At 45.0% G+C, this 27367-nt stretch overlaps 1 protein-coding gene across 1 annotated transcript in view; it reads right to left on the bottom strand.

Annotated features, from left to right (window-relative positions):
- LRP1B (LDL receptor related protein 1B) overlaps window positions 1-27367 on the bottom strand; it is a 4500992-nt gene that overhangs the window by 806448 nt on the left and 3667177 nt on the right. Inside the window, exon 53 of the mRNA XM_069225083.1 lies at window positions 2027-2149. Coding sequence (XP_069081184.1) covers window positions 2027-2149 — 123 coding nt within the window. The remainder of the gene's footprint in view (window positions 1-2026; window positions 2150-27367) is intronic.

Below are 27367 nucleotides of genomic sequence, written 5' to 3' on the forward strand. Positions count from 1 at the left end.
CCACATGGATGACTGGGCTAAAAGCCTAGGAGGTGACGTTAAATGGAGTCAGGAGAGGAGAGATGGGCCACCTTCAAAAAAGGGATGCCAAGGGTAGATGCGAGGGGAAAATCAAGGGTAGAGAGGAAGAGCCAATGATGAGCACTGCAATGACTGGACACGGCAATTGAGAAGATTGTTTGAATGTGCAGCAAGTTAAAACAAGACGTAAAACATGTTGAATATTGATCCCTTTGTAGAGTAATTATCTCATGCTCACAGTGAAACACTCAATGAAGGTGTCAATATTTTAAACAAACTTATAAAACACTGGCCGAGATTTACTGAGATTTTGTGCCCCATGCATCTCTTTTTCGTTACAACCCCGAGGCAAACATATCTTGGCGTTTGCTAAGCCATGGAAGGCCCAATTTGAATAGCTTTACTTACTTTACTTTGTATAAAAAAAGGGGGAAAATTGGTGCCTTGCATTACCTTGCCTTGAGGCATTGGTTAGGTGAAGCATGGGTGCTCCTGTAAATCCAACCTTGTATTTTGAAGCAAAGATATATTTACTAAAGTCAGTATACATGGCTTTGCTTTAGAATGGTGCTCCTAATAAAGGCTGGCATGACAAGGAGAAATATCTTTATATTTCCTCCCTATTTTCTTTTTGAATGTTCTGTATTCCACAGCCCACATAAAGAAGGAATATACCTCTAGAAATACTTTTTGTGCAGGAAGGTATTTCTTCCTGCACCAAAAACTATTCTGATCACAACGCAGGCACCTTTTCACCATGGCCTAGTAAGGGCTCCCTGAAAAATGTATGCACGTATGAATGCATGAGTATCTGTGCGTGCGTACTGTGAAAGGATGTGTGCGTGTGCTTATGAATGGTGGGTCTATGTGTGAGCGATTGAGAATGGATGGGTGTGACTGGGGTGTACATGTGGATGGGTAGATGCATGTGGTGCGGCTGTTAAGTGAATGTGCGGAGGTGTGTGCGCCCATTCCACTGCTCAGCCCTATTTCAGGACACCAGTCTAACACGGTTGTTTTATGAAATGTGGTACCTTCACAAATCATTGTCATATCCAAATAAGTGCAGTAACCAAGCACACGCTTGCCATTTGTGTCCGGTACTTTTCTTTCTTCAGTTAGTTTTGCTTTTGTCGATCCTTGCACAGATGCAAGAATGGGGCAGCAGACAAGTGTAGGTCATACGAAATAAACAGAGGCCTCTAAAAGTAACACAAAATAGGATTCAAGTCTACAGAGCATTTTGTCAAAATGCTTCTGTGAAAAATACACTGGAAGAAAACACCACGCTTTGCATTTGTGTCCAGTACTTTTCTTTCGTCATAGTTTTGCATTTTTCGATCCTTGTACAGTCTTATACATAAAAAAGGTGCAAGAATGGGGCAGCAGACAAGTGTAGGCCATAACAAATAAACAAAGGCATTTAAAAGTAGTACAAAATAGGATTCAAATCCACAGAGCATTTTGTCAAAATTCTTCTGTGAAAAATACACTGGAAGAAAACACCAGCTGCCTCAGGGGAACAGAAAAAATTGTTTAAAAAAATACAGGTTTCTAAAAGCATCGTATAATTTCTGGATTTTGTTGATGTATCTGTGTATTAAGTTGTGACTGAACCAAATGCACATAGTAAGCAAATCATAATCCTCAGTGTTATTTTAGGGAAATGTCCACCTCTTGGCGGAATATTGAGCACGTGCATTATGGAATATATAACGCAGTATAAAATAAATACATACATACTGTATATATAATCTCGGTGCAGGAACACTGTGCAATTTTAATGAGAACGGTGTTCGATTTTAGCAAGACCAGTTCATTATGAAGAAAAATAATAGGACGTTCGAAACAAAATTAGAAAACTGAATAATGGGCTTGCATTCTGAACTAGATTAAAGTCACTTTGTTCTCTTCTTGTTATTAGTCTATTTACCCCTGCAGCCTTTTACATACACTGTACTATTTTTCACTTTGAGATGTGTTTTAATTCAAAGATTATTCTTACCACAGTCGTGTGACTCGTCTGATCCATCTCCACAATCATCGTCATGATCACACACGAACTGCTGAGGGATGCAAACTTTGTTTTGGCACATGAAGGTATTTCCATCACAAGATTTAATAGGAGCTGGGAGAGAGGAAAGAAAAATATGAGTCTACAGAATCACATGCTTTGAGAGAGAAAAGATACTTCCATGGCAGGACTGAGACAGAGAATAGGCTCAGGCAAGAAAAAAAGAGGTCCCTGAATAGCGAATCAGATAACTAAAAAGTGACCTACATTTCCAAAATGGGGGAGTTTTGAACTTGAAGAGACACACTGTATAAGTGATTTTCAATGTATGGCAGATTTGTGGCATTTGTGCTTGTTGCAAGCAATGTTTGGGATTATATTGGATGAATCAACAGTAAAAATCGCCCCACTGTACAATAAAACGGGTCCAAAACTAACTATTAGCCTACACACTGACCTGTCAAACCAGCCCTTCTGGCACTGCCAGATCGCCCTATTGGCTAGTCCGACCCTGAGTCTTCATTTCAAATACATTGCATTTGCAATTTTACTTATACAGTGCTTACTACCCTTGATGATGCATTGAAGCGTTTTTGAGCAAGTAGCATGCAACAATGGAACTCAAAGGATTAGTGATGGAATCAGTATAGTGCAACATAAGTTGCAAGGAAGCCTGCAACTCCAAAGTAGCATCACTTTCTTGGGAGCTCAAAGTTAGGAACTGATGCATTTGTGCAGACCTAAAGACCTTTTTCAGAGTATAGCAGACAAGGTACTTTGCACAAACTTGACAGTTGCCTCGTCCACTATATTCATACATGCCAACACTTTAGTAAAAGGAACTGGGATGTTTATAAATAATAATTGAGAGAATGTACTTCCCATATTGACTTCTATTAAAGCAGAGTGGAGAGATCTTTGCACCCATAAAACTGATTCAAGTTGTGGGATAGAGGATTTTCCTGGGCATTCAAAGCAGTGATTTGCATTGGAAGTTTCATAACTCTCCCAAATAAATGCATTTGTACGTGTTCATGAACTATTATCATACCACTTTCTAGCCTGAAAGGGGTTGTATTTTTACTTCAGCCAAGTGCCGGGTTCAATACCCTTTCCAAGATGGGATGAGAAATGGAGCAGCCCTAAATTTGGTGGGTGTGAAGAGGAAGGTTTTAAGCATGATAAAAAATAACGTCCTTGTGGAGAATAAAACAAGCACAAATGTACATTTTCACAAGGAAATCAATTAGTCCTCTGTGGAGTTCACCACAGAGATCTGTGAGACAGATGTAGGAGATTGGCCCTCTATGTAGTGTGGAAAACTAGGCACACTGTGTAGGGAGTGCAGGCAACCATATATTGGTTTTGAGAGGCAAAAACTAGATCACCTGCTGCTCTCACTTTTTAGCTAGCTTGGTCGAGCAGTTAGGCTAATCTTTGAGAGGTGCAAAGCATTTGTTGTACTCACATTATGAATCATGCATCTTACACATTCAAAGGAATAACTCAAGAACAATTTATAAAAATTCTTCATATTTATATGTAGATTTTAAGACCAAGATTATCAAAATTGGTTAAGTACTTTTTAAGATATGGATTTTTGACGTTTAAATAAATGCAGTCTGTTAGACCCGACAGCCTTAGGGTGGTCATCCCCCAACTTTTTGCCTGCTTCCCTCCACTTTTCTGACACTGTTTTTGCTGGTTTTAAGTCTCTGCACACTTTACTACTGCCAACCAGTGCTACTGTGCAGATGCTCTCTCCCTTAAACATGGTAAAATTGGTTCATCGACAATTGGTATATTTGTTTTACTTACAAGTCCCTAGTAAAGTGCGCTACATGTGCCCAGGGCCTGTAAATTAAATGCTACTTGTGGGCCTGCAGCACTGATTGTTCCACCCACCTAAGTAGCCCCTTAACCATGTCTCAGGCCTGCCATTGCAAGGCCTGTGTGTGCAGGTTCACTGCTGCATTGACTTGGCATTTAAAAGTACTTGCCAAGCCTTAAACTCCCTTTTCTTTTTTCCACATATAAGTCACCCCTAAGGTAGGGCCTAGGTAACCCACAGAGCAGGGTGCTCTGTAGGTAAAAGGCAGGACATGTACACATGTGTTTTATGTGTCCTGGTAGTGAAAAACTCCTAAATTCATTTTTCACTACTGTGAGGCCTGCTCCTTTCATAGACTAGCATTAGGTCTGCCCTCATATATTTTTTGAGTGGTAGATTCTGAACTGAAAGGGGTAACCAGGTCATACTTAGTATGGCCAGAATGGTAATAGAAAATCCTGCTTATTGGTGAGGTTAGATTTTATAATACTTTTTTTAGAAATGCCACTTTTAGAAAGTGAGCATATTCTGCACTTAAAAACCATCTGTGCCTTACATCCTGTCTCCAATCAATGTCTGGGTTGGGCTGGTTGACAGCTCTCTTGTGCACTTCACCTAGACAACCACAAACACAGGGCACTCAGTCACACTTACACTCATCTGCATATTGAATGGGTCTTCCTGGGCTGGTAGGGTGGAGGGCCTGACAATTACATTTTAAAGGCTAGTATCCTGCCCTCCCACAATGGACTGCCAAGCCCCCTACTGGGTCCCTGGCAGACAGGACTGCACTGAAAGGGGAACTTGTGCACTTTAAAACCACTCTTTAAAGTCTCCACCACTTCAAAGGCATTTTGGGGTATTGTAAACTGGTCTCTGACCCCACCAACTCAGAAACTTCTGGACCTGCACCTGAACTTTGTCAGAAGACCTGCCTGGCCGCCCAAAGGACGCTCTGGACTGCTTTGCTGAAAAGTACTGCTGTCCTGCTGTTGCTCCTCTGTCCTGCTGGCCTCTGTCTGTGCTTGAAGGACTCTGCCTTCCCCCCCAAAGTGCCCTACAAGGGCTTGGATTGAGCTTGCCTCCTGCTCTGGAGTGTAACAGGGACTACAAAGCCCTCCACTGCTAGCTTTTTGCTAGTACACTGACTTCGGAACAACTTAAGCAATGCCAGTGATGCAGCAGCCTGCTCCCGATCCATGGACCTCACTGCACGCAACGACTTTGGCCTGCAACAAAAATCTGACAACGCCGTGACTCTGCTGACATCACTTAGGGTCATCGCAACACTGCGAAGTCGACACATCACGTCCTGATGGACCGGAACCAGCAACCCCACAAGTCACAAGAAATTGACACATTGCTGATGATGCCACATAATTTGCCCCTGCATCCGGACGGAGGCCAATGCCGCATCTCCACCTGCACTGCAGTATGGAACAAACACCTCTTTCCTCAGACGCAGTAAGGGACTGACACCGCACGGACTCCACTGATGCCTCTTTCCGACTCTATGCAATGTCCTTGTTCTTCGTTTTCAAAAGGGACTGTACCTAGGAGTCCGTGTGACTCCATGACTGTTGAATTGTTGGGAACGGCTCCCTCAACGATGCAGTGATAGCTCCAGTTGGAGCTATTGTGTTTTCCAGCCACTTTATTTGGATTTAACCTTTAAAAATTCATAACTTTGCTTGCGTACATTGGATTTCATCGTTTCAACAGGATTTTATTCAGATAAATATTCTCTATTTTTCTAATCATGTGTCACTGTATAATTTATTGCAAAAATACTTTACACATTGCCTTCTAAGCTAAGCCTGACTCCTCAATGCCAAGCTACCAGAGGGTGGGCACAGGATAATTTGGATTGTGTGTGACTTGCCCTGACTAGGACTGTGGTCCCTATTTGGACAAGGGTGTATACCTCTGACAACTAGAGATCCCATTTCTAACACAGTCTTTCTGTGCATAATTTCACACCATTGGAATCAATAGGCAGTCACTTTTAAAAATGCATATAAAATCTCACAGTTGTGTTACCAGGTTCCGCTTTAGCAGGTTGGTTGAGGTTGTCAGCGGCCACACAGTGCCAGCAGGAGAGGCTTGGGTGGCTCCCGGTTCCATCAGGAGCAGTGTTGAAAAGCCTCTTGGAGCAGCTGCAGGGCCACTTGGGGGGACCACTTGGAAAAGGGCGGTTCTTGCAGATTTAAAAGTGGTGCCTTGGGGTCCCTTTGTGGTGTTGAGGTTGCAAGGGGTGTGGGACCCTGGGGGCACAGCTGAATCCTCGTTGCAAGGTGCTGGGCGTCAGGGTGCAGAGCGAGTTGGTGATCCAAGAGCTGTGCGCAATAGAGTCCTTTGGATCTGGGATAAGTCTATTTGAGGGCTGCTTACAGGACAATGGGGCACTCTGGTGGAGGTCCAGGGTGTTCCTAAAATCCCTTGAATGGGGGTTCCTCCTGATCCTTTTTCAGCTCTGGGGCAGCTGGTTTGCTATTGTCCGATGTCAGCTGACCAGTACCCAGGGTATTAGTATGGTCTGGCCACCAGAGGGTGCAATGCCACCAAACTTGGCACACTTGCAGGGTTTGGATTTTTCTTGGCAGTTGTCAGTGTTTCATCAGATCTGGCTGCAACTTATGGTCTGGGAGATATCAGCTGGTCAGTGAAGTGACCCTCACTGGGTTGCTGGTTCTTTGTTGGCTGAAGAGTGGTCCCTCCACTCAGAACAGAGATCTTGGGCAATTTGTGAAGCCTGGAGGTCCTCTGGGTTTCTTGAGGTCAGTCTAGTGTTCAGCTCCTCTGCAGCGGCGATTGTCAGGTCCTGGGATGCAGCAGGCAGGGTTTGGCACCTTTTTCTTGAGCAGGAGGTCCACAGTTCTCGTGCCTTGGTTCTTCTTTGAGCTGGTCTTTTTTGTCTCTTCGAATCTAGTTTCTTGGTCCAGGGAGGCCCACTAAATACGGAATTTAGTGGGCATTTTAGGGGGAACCTGGTAGTGGCCAATGGGACACTTACCTATGGGTGGCTGCACCCGCTATAGTGAGCACTTCCTGTGGGAGGGGTCACTGCCCTAAACCTAACTGGCTACTTTCCCTCCATTCAAGATGGAGGAAAATGAAAAAGAGGGTCCAGCTTGCAGGCCACACCTTAATGGTGGTGCATGCCAGGTGAGGCCACTCCTCGTATCCTTTGTTAGGTTTCCCACCTTTGCTTTCACCAAAATTGGGGTGTTGCAAAGGGGGAGGCCATCTGCTGCTAGCAAAAGGCTTGAGGGTCGGGTTTCAAGGGCTGTAAGCTCTTTGAAGCGCACCACCCGACAGTGCACATTCCTGAGAGAGGGGGTGGTAGCTCCTCCACCCATGAAGGGCACTGTTTTACAAACCAGAGAGGCAGGGCTCTCCCCCAAGGTTTGTACATTGGCTGTCTGAAAGTGCTAGGACCAGTCAGCAACAATGCCAGGATAGTTAGCTTTTGCAGGGGGGACCTCTAAGGTGGCCCCTGGGTACATGTAGGGATAAATCCAAGACTGGCACCAGTTTGGATTTATAATTCTGAGTTGTTTGATACCAAACAACCCAGGGTTCAGAGTGGCCATTATGCAGCTGGGAAACTTGTGTTGACCAGTGTCCAGCACATGTATCCATATAACTGCTCTCTTCACTCACTATGTCCCAGGTTTGGCAAGGACACAGTGGGGGCATATTGCTCATGCAGCTATGCCCTCACATATAATATGGAATACCTTGCCTTAGGGCAGTAAGGCCTGCCAGAGGGGTGTCTTACTCATAGGAAATGCAATATATGTTGGACAGGGCACCAGGTAGTGTTCTATGTCAAGTTTGGGTTTTAGGTTTGCACTAGAACACTCAGCCTGCAGTGGCAGTGCTGAGTGCATCTGGATGCAGGGCCCTAGAAGGTGGCACAATCAGTTCTGCTGCCCTCAGGTGCCTAGCCCTAGCACCCCATGCCTTGGGTACATAGGTACAATCCTACTAGGGACTTATAGTGGTAGTTAGGGGTATATCCAGTTGTGCCAATACATCACAACAGATTTAGGGAAAGAGCTCTGGCCCAGGGAACCTGATTAGCAGGGGCACTGGGCACACAATTTCTAGGACACATCAGGCACAAAGTGGGGGGATAACCATGTCAAAAAGAGGCCTTCTCTCACAACAGGTACAAGGAAATCATGCTATTTCCAAGGAAATATGCATGGCAACGTGACAAGGTACAGCTGTGGCTTGCTTGAGGGGTTCTATGCCTTTTCATAGGCCCCTTAATTGTTGACTTGACATGTAACTTTAGAAATTGGACTCAGAAGTGTCCTAAACAAAGCCAATTGTCAGGCACTTCAGGAGAAAGATCATATTTTCCATATTACAAAATGAGGGTTGAAAGCAAAATGTGTAAACACCAATCATATTTCAGCCCTCTACATAACGTTGAACCTACTATCCTAGCGGTTGTGGGTTGCTGATTTATTGTCTTGGCAAAGGGGAGTCATGCCTGCTAGTCCTATGTGCAGCATTAGACACCATTTACCATAATGTTCTTCTTGAAGGACTAGTACTAACATTGTTAATTTTTTATCTACCTAACAGGAAGCTGTACATACACACAGAACACCAACAGTTACACCTGTTCTACACCCTACAGTTAAATAAGTCTACATTTAAGCTCCACTGCTGTTCAATATTTTCACACAGAAGCCCTGAGTAAACTCCCTAGCAACATGGGCATACACTACTTTTAATACAAAATTAATGGAACAAACCAAAGTTTGGATGTAACAACTTAAAATTAGTTTACATCCTAAGAAATTTCAATGTATATACAATACTACTCATTTCAACAATCCATGACTCAAAAATTGATTTCTTTCCTCTGTCTATAGGACATTCACTAACTACAGCAAAAAACACTAAGCTGGTCATTACTGACATGGCCGTCTGGACTGCCATGCCAGTGGTGGCGGTCAATTCCGCCAATGCCATGGTGGTCCAGACCGCCATATAATAAACAATGAAACTCCACCACCGACAGGCTCCCACCACCAGGCAGCTTGGCGATGGTGGCGTTTCTGATCCGACAGGGCAGCGATGCAAGCAGCACTTCCTGCCGAATAATGAGTCCGATTCCACCAGCCTTTCCCTGGTGGTTTACACAGCCAGGTAAAGGCTGGCGGAATGAGTGACTCGGGTCCCCACGCACAGCCCGTTGTGCATTTCACTGCCTGATTTACGGGCAGTGAAATGCACGACGGGTGCTGCTGCACCCGCCGCACTGCTACAGTGGAACTGGCATCAATGTTCATGCCCAGGTGGATGTTTATTATGTGGCCGGCGGTGGGTTCTGCGCGCTGGCGGTTTACTGATGATAGTCAGTGTTGATCTCTGCAGGTTTCCCCCGCCTAGATCGTAATGAGGGCCTAAGTGCCTGATTTAGGTCTTGGCAGAGGGAATACTCTGTCACAAATGTGATAGATTTCCTGCCCACTTATTACAGTCTTCAGTGGATATTATGGGATTGCAATAAGGCGGATTGGATATACGTCACATTTGTGATGGATTATTCCCCTCCATCAAGATCTAAATCAAGCCCTAAATGTTTGCATTTCATCATTGACAACAGCCCTCATCTTGATAAGCACATCAAAACATGGCCCAATTCAACTGAGAAGGATCTGGAAAAGGAAGCACTCATATGATATAGCTATAACTTAGCCATTTAAGCTCTGACACTCAGCAAGATAGATAATGGTAAAACACTCATAATCAGTCTAGCCAGATCAAGACTGTCAGACATAATAGCATTCACTTCCCTGTTTTTGCTGCACTTGTTTTTGTTGTCATTAGGACTCCGTGCACTTTACCCCTGTCAATCAGTGGTAAAGCGTTTTAAAATTCACCTACATCTGTGGCTAGTAGAGCAAGATGGTGAGCATTCTTTTCTAGAGCACCCAGTCAGCGCCAACTTATCTGGCATCAACACCGGGACAGTGGCATTCATATGCTCTGCCTGTTCAACCACAGTTTAATAAATAGGCTAAGGAAGATACCAGGAGCTGACCCAGAAACATGGCAAAACAGGCCCTAACGGCGGTACTGGGCCATGTCTGAGGGGGCTGCTTCAGATCTGTAGGTGGGCATTAAGGCCTAGAGGCACCAAGGACGTAGGTGTCACCGTCTCCGCCGCAGATATACTGAGGTATTTAGGGTGCAAGGCAGGCGTTGGCTGCCACCTGCCTATTTTCTGGATGGAATAGCAAAAATTGGTCTCCCCTAGGAAAGCATAGCCCTTGACTTCCACAGCAGTGGTCGTTTCTCTAAAACACTCCAACTCTGTAAGGTTTATCAAGTATTTCATCCATTTTATTAGACATAAACAAGTCCAAAATTATACAACTCAAACAAACCCTCAATAGTGCAAAACTTTAATATTAGGAGCTCCTAATAATTGACGACGCAGTGCAAGTGAATAAATCAAAATTAAAGTGCACTGGTGTTATTTACAAGATAATATGTACAAATGTGGTTAAAAATCACATAGGGGGTCATTCCGACCCTGGCGGTCCATGACCGCCCGGGCGGAGGGCAGCGGAAGCACCGCCAACAGGCTGGCGGTGCTTCCTGGGCTATTCTGACCGTGGCGGTAAAGCCGCGGTCAGAAAAGGGGAACCGGCGGTTTCCCGCCGGTTTTCCCCTGGCCCAGGGAATCCTCCATGGTGGCGCTGCTTGCAGCGCCGCCACGGGGATTCCGACCCCCTTCCCGCCAGCCTGTTTCTGGCGGTCTTCACCGCCAGAACCAGGATGGCGGGAACGGGTGTTGTGGGGCCCCTGGGGGCCCCTGCACTGCCCATGCCACTGGCGTGGGCAGTGAAGGGGCCCCCTCACAGGGCCCCATACAGATTTTCACTGTCTGCTTAGCAGACAGTGAAAATCGCGACGGGTGCCACTGCACCCGTCGCACCCCTGCAACTCCGCCGGCTCCATTCGGAGCCGGCTTTCTCGTTGCAGGGGCTTTCCCGCTGGGCCAGCGAGAAAGTTGGAATGACCGCCGCGGTCTTTTGACCGCGGGGCGGTCATTCGGCGGTAACCGCATCAGAATAACCGCCATAGTCTTCTTTACAACACCCCTGATACAGGTGTCTGGAATCTACTGACAGTTTTAAGACACAGTCAGTATTTTCTAGACACTTTAGTTGGATTTAATCTTTACAAATTCATAACTTTCCTTGTGTACATTTGATGTTCATCATTTCAACAAGATGTTATTCAGATAAATAGTCTCTATTTTTCTAAACCTGTGTGGTGTTTTCACTGTGTTACTGTATGATTTATTGCACAAACAATTTACACATTGCCTTTTAAGTTAAGCCTGACTGCTCAGTGCTAAGTTACCAAAGGGTGGGCACAGGATAATTTGAATTGTGTGTGACTTACCCTGACTAGGATTGTCGTCCCTACTTGGAGAAGGGTATCCCTACTTGGGCAAGGGATATTTTGATCCAACCTATGAAACTCATTCAAAAAGGGTCATCGTGAGGACGCAATATTGTAGTAGGAAGCACCAATCAGTACTTCATGAACGACATTGATTAATAAATCTCATACTAAGTATAAAATTCAAAGGTTCAAGGTGTCAAAATGACTCGATGTAGCCCTAGAGATTAATCCCCAAAACTCCCCTTGGTTTACCTGCTTGGCACAGCTGCTCTCTACTTGCAGCATCTATTTAGGACCACTTGCTCCTGTGAATTTGCAGGACAGTGAAAATCCGATCATCCTGCAACAAAACAAAATTGGTCTTTTGGAGGAGACCAATGTGGAGGTTGGGCAATACTTTACCTGCAACTTCACGAGAAAGCGGTCCTAAGTAGATGCAGGGTTTTAGTGAAATGACCACTGCGGTTGATGTCAAGGGCTATACTTCCCCCAGGGAGACCAATTTTTGCTATTCCAATATTACGTACCGAGGGTTACTGGGTTTGCCGCATTTTTCGAAAATAATATTTTCTGGATGGGTGGCCGGCCAAGTGGAGACAGCTGAATCATCTCCTGGAGCCGAGAGGGACGGGCCACTAGAGACATGCTGTGGGGTCCAAGTGTAGGATCTTCCCCAGCACTACAGAGGGTTTGCCTGATCCCTGTGCCTTACCCAGCCCAGACCTCTGGGCCTAGGTGTGGTTGCAGTCTTCAGGCCTGCACATAGTAGCTGGGGGGCCTGGGCTTGTCTGTGACACATCAGTAGGTACTCCACTTGGCAGATAGGATGGGACCTGCTGCATCAGAGTGTGCAGTGTGTTTGAGTATTCTCTGTGCAGTGGGCTGGTTGAGTGGCAACTCAGGAAGGCTGGGATACCCCTTCCCTCTCAGGAGTTGTCATGGACTATGGAAGTGCCACCCCACTGCATGTGACATGGACATGAACCCCAACCTGCAGCCCACCTCCACAGGGGTCCAGTCCCTGAGGCCACCCTCTTCCACTTCCATGACCTTGGTTATGAGATGGTGGGGGGTTGTGGCTGAGACCTGGAGGGTGTCATGACTTAAGTGATTCCAACAAGCGCTCCTTGTGTCCCCCAATATCTGACTTGTGGCAGCACTGACCCCCCCACTCCCCAGTTTTGGGAGCTCTGGGCTGCTCATGCCACTCCCAGAGGATAGTGCAATCCTAACCATGGCTAAGGACTTGGCGACCCACAAGCAAAGCAAGCTGGACAAATTTGACAAGTCACTCTCCTAGGATAATAATCCAAGCTCACAAAAAGGCAAGGCAATGACCAAATTGGGGAGCCCCAGGTAGACATTGTGGTCAACCCTGCGATGCTGTTCCAGGCTGTCCAGGAAAGAACCAAAGAGGAGGATGCATGAGGGCACTCACAATGGAAAAATCTGTGCATTGTGGGATTCCCAGAGGGAGCAGGTAGTCCCTGTTCGGAGTTGTTCCTCGAGGTATGTCTCTACACTTTCCTACCTAGAGATAAAATATCCCCTTGCTTCAAGGCTGAGCATGATTACAGGACTTTGGTCCACTTGGCCTCCCCCAAGGTGGCCCCAGGCCCATCATTCCTCATTTTCTAAACTACTGACACCTTATCCTTCACAGAGCGGTGGACAAGGATGAAATCCTCTTCAAGTCTGTGCAAATCCTTCTTTTTCAAGAACACACCAGGATAGTTCAGACCAAGCGCAGTTCTTTCGAGCAGGTGAAGCAAAAGCTTTTGGCTATGAACATTAAGTACATGCTCCTTTTTCCTGCCACACTGGAGGCCATCTTTCAGGACAAGACAATGTTTTTCTCAAACCTGACAATGGTTGTAAATGGTTCGAAGAGTGCCCTCTACAACTGTGGAATCACTCAGCTATACTGACTGGTGGGGACAGGATGAAGAACCTGGAGTGACACTCTGCTGGTGCCAATAGGTGCCACCGCTCATCACTAAGAACCATAAGGAGGGGCTCGAACCAGGTGTGGGCTGCTTACACCACTTCTCAGAAACAAAATATACTGGATACAGATGATGGTGTGATCTCCCCAAGGTGGCTCCCGGGCTGACCACTGACAACACAGTTCATTTGCACTTTCTCAAAGTTTCTCATGTTATTGGAAAAAATGTTTATTTTCATGGGTTGACAGATGTTTTGGGGGGTAATGGAGGGTGGGGGTTTATGGAGTTTTATTGTTGATTTGTTGTCCTCTCACAAAGCTTTGTTTCACAGTAAGAAGGCAGGCATACCAGTCAATTCCCTCCCAACAGATACCTCAGACCCCCTTGGGCATAGTCTGCTATGGATATGTGTACGCACCTTAAGGTACAGCGTTGGAATGTAAATGGCCTCCTGGACAAAATCAAGGGAGGTCGGTACTTTCATGTTTGAAATGGGTAGCACCTGCTATTCTCCTTCTTTAGGATACATACTTACTGGGTTCCAACTGTCCTTTCCTCACCATGTATGGGTACACATGGGTTTTGCATGTTGGCTTTACTAAGGGGCCACAAGGAGTACCTGTCCTAATCCACAAAACACTCCTCATATCACACAAACCTTATTTGACACAATAGGTCAATTTATTTTCCTGGAAGGAATTTTAGAGAGCAGACCATGGGTACTGGGTAGTGTGTGTACCCTCCTACCTTAGTCAACAATTTCATGCAAGGCCTGTCAGACACCGTCCTGCAGACCCAACCCAGCACCTTTCTACCAGGCGGGGACTTCAGTGCAATTATCAACATTATCCTTTACATGTCCTCTACTACTTCATCCTTTAATCTATCCAACCTTACCCGTGGCTGGCTTCCTTGGGGCTGGCTTGCATTTTCTGGTATAGCCATCTGCATGAGAAAATGTACACTCACTGCTCCGCCTCACACAGGAGCCATTCCAAACTAGATTATAACTTTAAACTTGCGAACTGGTTGTTACTGGTCTTGAATGTCAAAACATTATCCCTGGCGTTGACTGACCAAGCTCCAGTAGATATCTAATTGGGATCTGCTTTTCATTTGATCCTCGGGATGTGACAGTTTAACTTGTGGTGGCTGAGGGCGATCATATCCGGCCATCCTGTTCCACATCTTGCATCAAATGAGCTTTGGACTGAAATTCATGGCGTAACTTGTGGCCCTGTTCTACTCCCCCTGTGAACAGTTTCCAGTGAAAGAGACACTCTCATCCTTGTTCCTCATCAAATGGGGTATGCTGCACTGTTCCCCTCTCTCAACATTACTTTTTGTGCTAGTCATTGAACCCTTGGTGTTAGAAATTGTGTCTCTAGTTGGCAGAGGTCTACACTCTTGTCCAAGTAGGGGCCACAATCCTAGTCAGGGTAAGTCACACACAATCCAAATTATCCTGTGCCCACCCTCTGGTAGCTTGGCACTGAGTAGTCAGGTTTAACTTAGAAGGCAATGTGCAAAGTATTTGTGCACTAAATCATGCAATAAAACAGTGAAGACACCACAAAAATACATCACACAGGTTTGGAAAAATATAAGATAATTATATGAGTATATTAAGGTCAAAACAATCTAGGTTTGAAATATCACTTTTGCAGGGATAAGAAGAGTCTTAAATCTTTACAAATCAATAAACGTCTCTTGTGCGCAAAAAGTATCTGGTATTTGTTAAAATTACATGCATGAAGACTGCAGAGGAGGAGATGCTTGGAAAAGGGAAGGTGTGCGTCAGATTTCCTGATGCGCAGAGATGATGCGTTGATTCGTCCCATGCTGCAAGAGCTTTGCTTCAATTTCCGGCACACAGTCTTGGATCCTCACTGTGATGCGGGGTCTTTTGATGCCCAGGGATGATGCATGCAAATCTTGGGCATGCAGGACAAAGTCACAGGTGCTGCGTCGATCCTGTATGGTGATGCATTGGAGTTTCTCTTGCACAGCAGGTGCTGCGTCGATTCCTCACGCAGGAAGTCAGGCTGTGTCATTCTGGTTCAGCAATGCGTTGTGCCGGTATGGTTGTTCATCAAAGTTCAGGTCGCAACGCATGTGCTGCGTCAATCTCCACTTGGGGAGCCAGGCTGCATCATTCCGGTTCAGAGACGGGGTGATTCTTTCACTTCTGGTCAAGCTGTGCATCATTTCTGAGAGGCTGTGCGTTGCTTTTTGCTGCACAAGGAGTTTCCTTGAGGAGAAGATGTCTTTTTGGCCCTGAGACTTCAGGAACAGGAGGCAAGCTCAAGCCAAGCCCTTGGAGAGCATTTCTCAGACGAGCCAGAGGCCAGCAAGGCAACAGGGCAACAGCAAGGCAGCAGTCCTTGACAGCAAAGCAGTCCAGGTAAGTCCTTTGGGAAGCGAGGCAGGTGGTCTTGGCAGGTTGCAGGAACTGGTTCAGTGTGTCTGTCCCAGGAAGTTTCTGAGTTGGTGGGGTCAGGGACCCAGTTTATATATCCAAAAGTGCCTTTGAAGTGGGGGAGGCTTCAAAGAGTGGTTTTGAAGTGCACAAGCTCCCCTTTCAATACAGGTCTGTCTTCCAGGGTCCCAGTAGGGGGTTTGGCAGTCCATTGTGTGAAGGCAGGACGCTAGCCTTTGAATTGTAAGTGTCAGGCCCCTCCAACCTTCCAGCACAGGAAGAGCCATTCAGTATGCAGATGAGTGCAGGTGTGACTGAGTATCCTGTGTGTGTGGTTATCTAGGTGAAATTCACAAGGGATCTGTCAACCAGCCCAACCCAGACATGGATTGGAGACAGCTATAAGGCACAGATGGAGTTTAAGTGCAGAGAGATGCTCACTTTCTAAAAGTGGCATTTCTAAAATAGTAATATAAAATCCAACCTCACCAATAAGCAGGATTTTCCATTGCCATTTTTACCATACTAAACATGATCGCTTTACCCCCTTCTAATCAGAATTTACCACTCAAAGGGTATATGAGGGTAGCTCTAATGTTAGCCTATGAAAGAAGCAGGCCTCACAGTAGTGGAAAACAAAATGTAGGAGTTGTCTTCTACCAGGACAACAAACACACAGGTATATATCCTGCCTTTTACCTCCACAGCACCCTGCCCTATGGGTTACCTAGGGCTACCTTAGGGGTGACTTATATGTGGAAAAAAGGGGAGTTTAAGGCTCGGCAAGTACTTTTAAATTCCAAGTCAATTTGGCAGTGAAACTGTACACACAGGCCTTGCAATTGCAGGCCTGATACATAGTTAAGGGGCTACAAATGTGGGTGGCACAACCAGTGCTGCAGGTCCACTAGCAGCATTCAAGCTACGGCCCTGGGCACATGTAGTGCACTTTACTAGGGATTTACAAGTAGATCAAACATGCCCATTGGTATGAACCAATGTTACCATGTTTTGAGGGAGAGCGCATATGCACTTTAGGGGTGATTAGCAGTGGTAAAGTGTACAGAGTCCTAAAACCAGAAAACACAATGTCGGAAAAAGTGGAGGGAGGCAGGCAGGCAAAAAGTTGGGGGATGACCACACTTAGCATCCTGCTTACAAGCTCATGCCCAGCTGCAGGAACTCCAGTGGGTGGAGGATCACAAATATAGAGTTGCAATATATGAGTAAGATATGCTGTTATACATCCCATCCATGTGCTCGACCTTGCCAAGGTTGATCCAGATGCTGGACATTTACAGAGGTGCAACTGATCTGCGTAGCAACTGAGACAAGCCCTGCCACATCCCATTGATGAGCCCCCACCCCTTCTCCAATTCCAGGCACAACATTACGGGTGACTGGATGCCCTTCGGCTACCTAGGTATGAACTTTGCCTGAGTCCGAAGGGTTGTCTGGGAACACAATATTTTCCCTATCAAAGGCTGTGGCCATGATGACCTGATAGATTGGACCCACCTCCTGCTCACTCTAATGGGGCACATTGCACTCTATAAGATAATAGTGCTTCTCTGATATTTATTTGCACTGCTGAATTTTCCATTTTTGCTTTCCCTCATCGTTCTTTAATGAGATAAGTTCCGAGGTGATGAGGTTTTACTGGGCTGGTAAGTCCCCCAGAATGGCCTTCAAGAAATGCTCAGCCCTGTTATTATTGTGATGCTCAGATGATCCCTTTGGGAGACTGGCACTTTGGACATCCCCACAACTTCGGCTGGCATCTGGAGATTCAATGCTTGGGGAGTACACAGTCTGCTTTTGCTGACCACTCTCCACCTCCTTGTCTCAGATCTCCAAGATCCCTTTTTTTATGTTGGAAAGACACTTTGGCTGCAATAAAAAGCTGGGTGTAAGAAAATGAGTCTCTAGTTGGCAGAGGAATGCACCCTGTCTAAGTAGGGACCTAGTCAGTGTAAGCCTGTTACACTCCATAAATTAACCTGCGCTTATCCTCTGGTAGCTTGGCACAGAGCAGTCATGCTTAACGTAAGAGGCAATGTGTACATTATTTGCGCACCACTTAATTACAGTAGCACAGTGAAAGACACAACAGAAAGACACCAGTTTTTATAAAATAGAGAGTATTTATCTGAGTGAAACAAGATCGAAACAACAACAACAACAATCCAATCCAATAAGTACTACACAAGATATGATTTTTTAAAGATTAAGGGCCAGATGTAGGAAGCCTTTTGCGCCTCGCAAACTGTGAAAAACGCAGTTTGCGTGGCGCAAAAGGCCAAACGTGATGCACACGTTACCGAGTCGGTACCGACTCGCAATTTGAGGCTGCGACTCGCAAATAGAAAGGGGTGTTCCCTTCCTATTTGCGACCGCATCGCCATGCTGAGTTGCTTTAGGACCGCGAATGCGGTCGCAAACCAACTCGCAGTTACCAACTCGCAGTTACCATCCACTTGAAGTGGATGGTAACTCATTCGCAAAAGGGAAGGGGTCCCCTTTGTGAATGCAAAAAAAATATGGCCTACTCTGAAAAAAAAGAAACCAAATGGTTTCGGAAGTTTTTCTTTTTGCAGCTCGTTTTCCTTTAAGGAAAATGGGCTGCAAAAAGAAAAATAACTGCTTTATTAACAAAGCAGTCACAGACATGGTGGTCTGCTGTCTCCAGCAGGCCACCATCCCTGTGAGTGCAGGAACTCGCTTTGGGGTCGCGAAATGCGACCCACCTCATTAATATTCATGAGGTGGGTCTTTGCGACCCCATAGCGAGTCGCAGAAGGTGTCTGAGACACCTTTCTGCATGCACTTTTGCGAGTTGCAATTTGCGAGTCGCTATGACTCGCAAATTGCAAGTCGCAAAATAAAACTTACCTACATCTGGCCCTAAATGTGAATACAGTGCTCAGAAGTCAGTAGTGGTCAAAAGGTTACTTGAGGTCATGTGGGACTGTTGCAATTCTAAAGTTCATGCCGATTGTGATGGAGGGTAGTCCAGCTAAAGACCCCACTGAGGGTCTGCTGAAAGAGCACTTTTGATGGAGCAACACATTGACATTGAGGACACAAGAGTCGGTTTTTGCAGAAATCAGCTGCAGAACCCACAGAGGCAAGGGTAGAACTCACAGATGGCAGAGTAAGAGTCCAGCAGTGCCAGGAGAGTGCAGGCAGTCTTTGTTGTTCCTGAGGCTGCGGAGAAAAAGCAGCAAGCGAACAAGCTCTTGGGGAATCTTGAGTTCAATGATGTAGAGGACAGGCCCAGTCCCGATCAATCCAGGCAGGAAGCAGTAGGCAGCAGGCCAAAACAGCAAGGCAATTAGCAAAGTAACCGACCCTCCTACAGCACAGCACACAGCAAGACGTAGGCCAACAAGGCAATGCAGTTGCAGAGTGGCAGTCCCTCCTGGCAGCTTGGTAGTCCTTCTTCTTGGCAGAGTGTCCTTTATTCCAGTAGAGTTCTTATTTAGTGGGGTGTGGGGTCCAGTACTTATACCCAAATGTGACTTTGAAGTGGGGAAGACTTCAAAGAGGCCTTTGAAGATCATACGGTCCCTGCCCTTCCTTCCATGGCTCCAGACATACTACAGGGAGAATACAGCTCTTTGTGTAGGGAGAGGATCAGCCCTGTTCAAGTGTGAGGCAGGGCTAAGCTCTGCCTACCATCAAGCCAGTTAATGGCCCATTAAGGCCCATTAAGTCACACCTAAGCTCCCATTATGTGTGAATGTCTAGAGGGAATGCACAAAGCCCAACTGTCACCAACCTCAAACATGTATTCAGAGACAGGCAGAGCTAAAAGTGACAATTTCAGACTTACAATTTAAAATCCACCTGCGCCATAAGTTGCCATTGTAAATTGTGAGTCCAGAGACACCACACTCTGGCTATACATATTTTCCCAATTGCAAGTTACACTAAAAGGCTGCTTTAAGGTAACCTAATGTTAACCTATGGGAGATACAGCCTTGCAGTAGTGACTAAGTGTGGCTCAATGGTTAGAGCAGCAGACCCTGATGCAGAAATCTAGTCCGGGACCAGGGTTCAATTCCCGCCTCGGCTGGTTTTGGGCTCAATTTCCTTGGACCTGATCATTCTCGCATCGGTGCCTAATCTAATTCATGGGTGTAACTCTGGGCAATAGCTTGCTTAATCTCCACAGCGGCCCCAACAGCGCTGGGATGCCTGGCGTCACCTTGGAGGTTGCCCAGGAGTGGGCACCTCACAGGGAAAAGCCAGGAGGGGTTCCACAGCGGCATGCATACAGCGCCTTGAGACCCTAACGGGTGAGTAGTGCGCTATACAAGTACAAATTTTTTACTAACAAATGTATTGGTTTTCCACTGCCAGGACATATTAAACTTAAAAGTACATGTCCAGTTTTTTAAATATACTACACCCTGCCCTTGGGGCTTCCAGTGCCTACCTTAGGGGTGGCCTATAAGTAATAAAAAGGAAGGTCTGGGTCTGGCAAGTGGGTACACTTGCCAGGTCGAAATGGCAGTTTAAAACTGCACACACAGGCTCTGCAGTGGCAGGCCTGAGGCATGTGTACTTGGTGACTGTAGTGAGGCATAGAATCAGTGCTGTAGGCCCACTGGTAGAATTTAATTATCAGGCCTTGGCGCCATATAGTGTACTTTACTAGGGACATACAAATAAATTAAATGTGCCTATTGTGGATACACCAATGTTACTATGCTTTAAGGAGAGAGCACAAGAATTGTAGCACTGGTTAGTAGGAGGAAACTACACAGGGCCCTGAAGCCAACAAAAACAAGGTCAGAAAACCAGGAGGAGGGAGGCAAAATGTTTGGGAGTGACCCTGCAGAAAGAGCTGTTTCCAACACTTAGCTAACCATTCACTTTCAACCCATTGTGGAATATGATCTGGCTGAAACAGATCTCAAGATTGAAGGGTTTCCACAGGTGAAACCTTATAGGTATCTCTGCACTAGGAGGCCTGTGGCAACATGAACACATTGTTTTCTTTGATCATCTGAAGGCAGAAATTGGGTTATACTCATCACAATTCTACAGATACTTCCAGGTCTGACATGCTTTAATGCACATAGCGAACTCCTAAGAGCGGTCCCATACATTAATCCCCTAGAGGCAAAGCTAGCCCTGGCACCATTTGGGCTGCATAGGTACATCACGACTTTTAAGTTCCTTACTACTTAACACCCTAGACCCTTTTAACTGGCTTTGTGAGAAGTGGGTGGAGGATATTGGAGAACTGAATGATGATGATTGGCGAGAAGCCAATATGACCTCCAGGCTTATGGCCATTCCAGGTACCCTCTGATTGATTCAGTTCAAATACTTCTATCACACATATTATAGTCTGGAGCACTTTTGTAAGATGGGGAGGGCCGAATCGCTGTGCTGTTGGCACTGTGCAAACCCAGAGGGAACTTTCTTTTACCTTATGTGGTCTCGTTCGAGCATCTTCAAATACTGGAATGCAGTGCATAACAGGATCACAGGATTCTTAAAATAACAGGAATTCTAGTCTCTAATGTGACACTCCTGAGGATAGCCACAGGTTAGGCAAACACCAGGCACCAATGCCTCCTGGAGGAGATGGGATACTTAATAGTGAGGAGCGACCTCAACATAAACTGGGGCTCCCCGGACTTACTTGGGATGGCCATATGGGAGGATGGAATGGGCTTTCGTTGTCAGATGGATAAAGAGATCAATAAATGGAGAGTTGCACCACCAAACATTAAAAGGTGTGGGGTCCCTGGCTTACAGAGACAGCACCTGATGAAACTTAGCATGTCTTCCTTTTCCCACCATCCCCTTTCTTCAGAGGTATTATGAAAGTTAGCTGAGTTATGAATGTATGTTTATTTTTTTCACAATGCCTGCAGCCGTCCCCTATTGTTACATATATCTGTTTTAGCAAAATGTTAGAAATCAAGAAAGAGATTCATCAAGAAAAATGACCTACACCTAATTAGTATATTTGTTTAATTTGTAAGTCCCTAGATTATAGTATGACATGTACCCAGGACCTGTAAATTAAATGCTACCTGTGGGCTGCAGCACGCATTGTGCCTTCCACTAATGTAGCCTTTCATAGCATATCTCAGCCCTGCCACTGCAGGCTGTAGTGCATTTTTTTACTGCAATGTCGACCTGGCATAATAAACCTTTTGCTATGCTCAAACCTGACTTTTTAATATTTATAGGTCACCCTGGCCTACATGTCTCAGCATTGAAAAACACCTACAGCTGTTTTCTACTGCTGTAAGGCTGTCTCCCATACACTAATAGGGGTTACCTTATTCCATTTAGTAAATGATAACGGTCAGGCTGGGACCAGCACAGATATGATGTTTACATTCAAATGAATTGTAATTTAAAATGCTCTTTGATAGTAAAGTTGGATTTTTAGTTACTATTCTGAAAAGGTAAATGTATACAGCTGGCTTTTTTCTACCTAAAACACATAAGCTTTTCTGCCAATGTACAGACTCACATGAATGTGAATGGCTCTTCAGGGGGGGGCTTTCTGTATTTCTTCCATACATGGAAGAAAAAGAGCATTGGATGTGGGACAGTTTGCTGCTGTACTGAGCAGGTTGTTCTGGGGAGGTTGCACACAGCCATTCTGAGCTTCAAGGTGTACCCTCAGGGATTGCCTGCCCCTTTCCTGACTTCTAAGGGCTGCCTGTTCTGTCAAAAACAAATGCAACTCACTCCCAGGCATGCCTGTTCTTTGTTACCCTAGAAAGTCTGGAACCAAACCCAGGAAAGGGGAATGCATAGACAATGGGGGGATCTCTCACCCACAGACTGGCTCTGGGGATAAAAGTGGAACCTTCAGAACCTCCCATCAAAACACTCCTAAACCTGTGGACGATTTAGACAAAGGAATTCCCTTCTTTCTGAAGAGGGGTGATTGGCCCTGCATGCCTTGAACCCAGACTCCCTAGAAGTGACTCCTAGGGTCAGTTGGCTGTCCTGACTGAGCTACAAGGACACAACAATCTTCCAGAGGCCTTCCAGCAACTGCCCAGCTGACCAGCACAAAGTGGATCTGTCTGGGCCTGCCTGGGACCTGCTGTTGGCCACTATTGGGGTGAGTCCTGAGCCTCATGAGGTATCTGAGGGTACTTCTTCTGAAGAAAAGGTCATCTTCCAGATGTTTTGGGCTCTTCAGAACAAGAAACTGACCTCTTTGGGACAAGAACCTACTGCCCACGATGACCACCAATTTAAAGCTACTGCAGGACCTTCTCTTCATGCCCAAAGCAACTGTCCTCAATGACAGCTGATGTGATGTTCGAGTGAGAACTGCTCCTCCCTCTGACAGAGACTGCCTGTGTTGACAACCAAGGCCAATATCCAGTGATGACCACCTCATTGTGCCTCTGCAGAGACATCTGCCTCGCGCAAGCTGCTCCTGGCACCAACATTGTAACCCTCACGGTCCCAGCCAATTTGAACATTACTCTCCACGCAGACTTGAGAAGGTAACTCTTTGGTGGTCCGCCAGAACTTGGGACTTTCCATGTGTCCAGTGCAACCAGATGGCGACAAGTGGTGCTTTGTAAATCATGTCTCAATTTTCAGCTACTGATATCTCCAGTCCTATTAATTAGACTTTTCTTGTTTAGGTGTGAATTTATTTGTTAAAATGCACTTGTTTGAGTGCTGCATAAATGCTTTATACATTCTTTGAGTGACGCCTGACTGCTTTGTGCAGAGCTACCTGAGGGTTAAGTACAAATTAATTTAGTGACATTTTGTGTCACCCTGACAAGGATTGCTTTTAGTATGAGTGGGGATTCCACCCCTCTCAACTATTAACCTAATTTCTTACATCGGCTATAATCAGTCAAAGAAGTCCTCATCACAGATGAATCTACCCAGGCCTTACTAAGAAGCAGTTGGTAGTGCATGAAAATCAAGTGGCAAGATTCGCCCTTGATTGGAAGAAATGTGACTGCATTAAACCAGCCTTAGCAACATCCACTGGCTTCTGATGGAACCAGCATTCTGGATTTCAATTTCGTTGCACTGCGCCACTTTGTTACCCCTTGCATCACATTATGCCTACGCAGGCATAATGTATGCAAGGGGGGCTTTCTGGTGCTGGGAGTCCCGAAAAAATGGCACAGTGAAATGTAAAAGCTGTCATTGCTCCATTTTTAGCATCATTATCAACGCCTACCTAAGGCAGGCATTAAAAGGACGCTCCCATTGTTTTCAATGGGCCTCCCTGTGCTTTGCTGCATTCCAGCAAAGCACCACATCAGTGCCATAAATCAGGATGCTGATGTTGACAAGACCGTCATGGTGCGCCATATGGTAAATACGACACAAACATGGTGTTGTTAGGGGGACGCAATGGAGCATAAGAAAAGTGGTGAATAGAGAATGACGTGCCACTTTACCATAAATATGCTCCTAAATTGGAAATTAGACATAAAGGGAAAAAATATTAAAGTAGGCAGTGACATATATCCGAAGAACATAAAAAGTGAAAATTATACAGATGTAAGCGCCGTAATTATGTATTTTAAGAAATACACATAAAGAGACTACGAGTTAGATATGTAGGAAAAACCATTCAAAGAAGCAGTTTTAAAGTTGTCTGTGAAGTAATAGTTTTAGGCTAATGAAAAAAGAGGGGTTGAAAGCTCCAGAACTTAGCAACAGCAGACATTTGCTCAGAGCATTTCCTAAATGATTTGATAATGGGACCTAGAGAATGAGCCAAAGACCGAAACAAAAATGAATAGCCGGGAAGAGTTCGGTAGGACATGGTACATTATTGTGGATGGAAAAAATCATCTCGAATTATATTAGCTTACTTCAGATGTTATGAGGAAATCCATGGTCGATTTCGGAATATCTAGATTCATCAGCATAGAAATGAACGTTGAGTATAAAAGCAGAAATAATTATATTAGAATGACTATGTTTGAAAGGACTGGTTTAGAGTGAAGAAAAGAGGCTCAAGGAAGAGATGTGTGAAAGGCAATAGAAAAGAAGAGTGAGCTGTGGTAACATAACAAAAGCCTTTAGGAGAGACAAAAAGGTTATGAAAAGCCTATATAATTATATAAATTACAGAAAGATGTTCTTTCTATTTAATGATGAAAAGAGAAACAAGGTTGAACAACTTAGAAACAATTAGGAGAGTTAATGAACGAAAACAGAAGAGTATATTCAGCACAAACCATTAGCAAATACAATTTAGCTTATATAAATAAACCAGAAGTGACCTAGGGCCATAATTGGATTGATGAATGAGATAAGAGAATGGACTTTGTGAAAATGATACAAAATACACAATAGAGTTCCCGTTATGAACTGTTGTTTTCTTTTCTAGGCTCAGTATTCTTTTTTAGGTCCAAGCCTGCGTCGCATGCACATGCGCATGCGTTTCGCTTGCAAGACGCTTTAGGAGTTAGGAAAGGGCTCGGAGCCCTGTTCACGTCACGTCAGTTGTCTTTCATTGCTTCGTGGGCTTGCCTGTTGAAATCTGCTTGCTTTCATTAGTTGAAGGCACGCATACGTCATGCCTTTTCTGGTGGTTAGCCCTCCTTGAGAGCAGCGACCAAGTACTGAAAACATGAGAGGCTCGCTGTTTCCCGTCCAGTTTGTGGACTACTTTGTATCCTTTGTTCACAGCGCGATCTCACTTGGCAGAAGTCGAGCGCTTTGCATAACATCGACCTTGTTACATAGTTAATTGCACTTTTGTATGTAGATAATTGGACTTCTGTCGACAGGTTTCATTACGAGTGAACTGTAGCAGCATGATTGCGCTGTTTTTTCTTTCAATGTGGAAAGAAAAATCTTGTTTGGAGTTTACAACTGCTAATAGCTGTAACTTGGAGAAATGCAAGACCCTAGTGCATTGCAAATGTTTTTTCTATGTTGAAATGAAATCAAGTCAATCACTAAGCACTGTTTTCAGAGTTCTTACACCATCAATGTTACTACTGTTTTATGGCCTGTTATGTTTTTCTTTTGGCTCAGTAATGATCCCAAGCCAAAGTATCTAAGACCTCATTTACTAAAAAGTGGTGCAACGAAACAATGCACCAAATTTGGCAGCGTTCTGCTGCATCACTTCAGAAATGCAGAGATGTGCCATATTTATTACAATACGGCACACTCCTATCTTTTCTCTAGCACTGGAGCTAAAATTAGCTGCCTAGCAGCACCACAGGCACCCTTGCAGCTTAGTGCAAGGGTGCCTGCGTAGCAGGGAGAGATTGTTTATGTATAGGAAGGTGTCCCTTCCTGCACATAAACAATCAATAAGGCATTTGGTCTTTCAATGTGTGTTGCAAAATGCAGAAAGCACAGAGAAAGGAAAAACTAGGAGAAATAAAAGTATTTCCTTGGGTGGAATTAGCTTTTGGCGCTGCCTCAGATTGACGCTTTCTTTTAAATCTGGGTCAGCGTCAAAAGCAATGGGTTTTTATGGTGGAACGCCCACAGCAACACCCATTGCAGGCCCCTCTGACGCGAAAAACTGTTGGAGAGGCCCATATTTACAAGGTGCGTTGAGCCACAAAAACTGGCATAGCGCCACCTTGTAAATGTGGCGCACTGCACCGTGCCACCTGCGTGTCACAAAAAGTGATGCTCTGGTGGTGCTAGGGCTTTGTAAATCTGGCCCAATATCTTTTTTAACTGTGAATGGTGGTTCTAATAAGAGCATTTATTTAGATTTTTAAAACATTTGATTGCTACTTTTTAATTCTTTTTTGAAGGTTACGCAAAAAATAGAGAGAAAAACAAGGAATCAAAGCACTTGGGTCCAGAAGTCTTGCAGTCCGCTTGATGTGCGGCCACTGACTTATCATGACCCGCACCACTCTACTCCCCTACAGAAATAATTTTATAGAACATAGTGCAGTACAATCTGATATTTTCACCAGTCACCAGTTTGCAGAGTCAGGAGTGAAGCAAAAAATGTTGATCCCCTTTCATCACCTTACCATCTTGTCTCTGCATCATTCAGGTGCCTGCTATGTTGAATGGAGCTGCTTCATCATTTATAAAAAAAAATCAACCCCTGCTGAACTCCTTCTGGCAGGGATTATATGCCATCATTTTGTAGAATACTTCTTTTCTACAGTTGGAGTAGAAAAGAATCGCCAAGCGATGAACTTCAGAGAGGTCCCGAGGTTGCTCCTCCTCATCCTGATGGTCTTCAGATATTTTATGGTCTTTTTCAGATACCATTGGTTTTCTTTTTAGAGATGTAAATCTCAAAAAAATAGAAATATAGCAAAAAGAGAAGCAGGACTATACACAAGATGTGGTTATGCTCAAGTGCAAATCCATAATGTGAGTGATAGTGTGGAATCTTCTTCAAAATGTATCAGTGTAGTCATATCAAACAATCACATGTGGTCTTACTGTAACTTGTTAGTACTGCAGCAATATATTCAAGTACTGCAGTACTACAACACGGAAAAAGGCAGAAATGTTCATAAAAACTATCCTAGTGCTTTGGGACAGTTAGGAAACCCTAGCCTCAACCTTAAAGTAAAATGACCCCTTCATAGTTAAGTAACCCTTTTTTTAGATTCCCAGGTGACAATGTACAACGAGGACCCAGACAGGGAAGTAAAAGCACTTTATTATCAGCTGTTAGGGTATGGCTGTAGTACAATGATGGCAGGGGCACATACAAA

The sequence above is a fragment of the Pleurodeles waltl genome, chromosome 3_1 (genome assembly GCF_031143425.1).
Source record: "Pleurodeles waltl isolate 20211129_DDA chromosome 3_1, aPleWal1.hap1.20221129, whole genome shotgun sequence".
Classification (NCBI taxonomy): Eukaryota; Metazoa; Chordata; class Amphibia; order Caudata; family Salamandridae; genus Pleurodeles; species Pleurodeles waltl.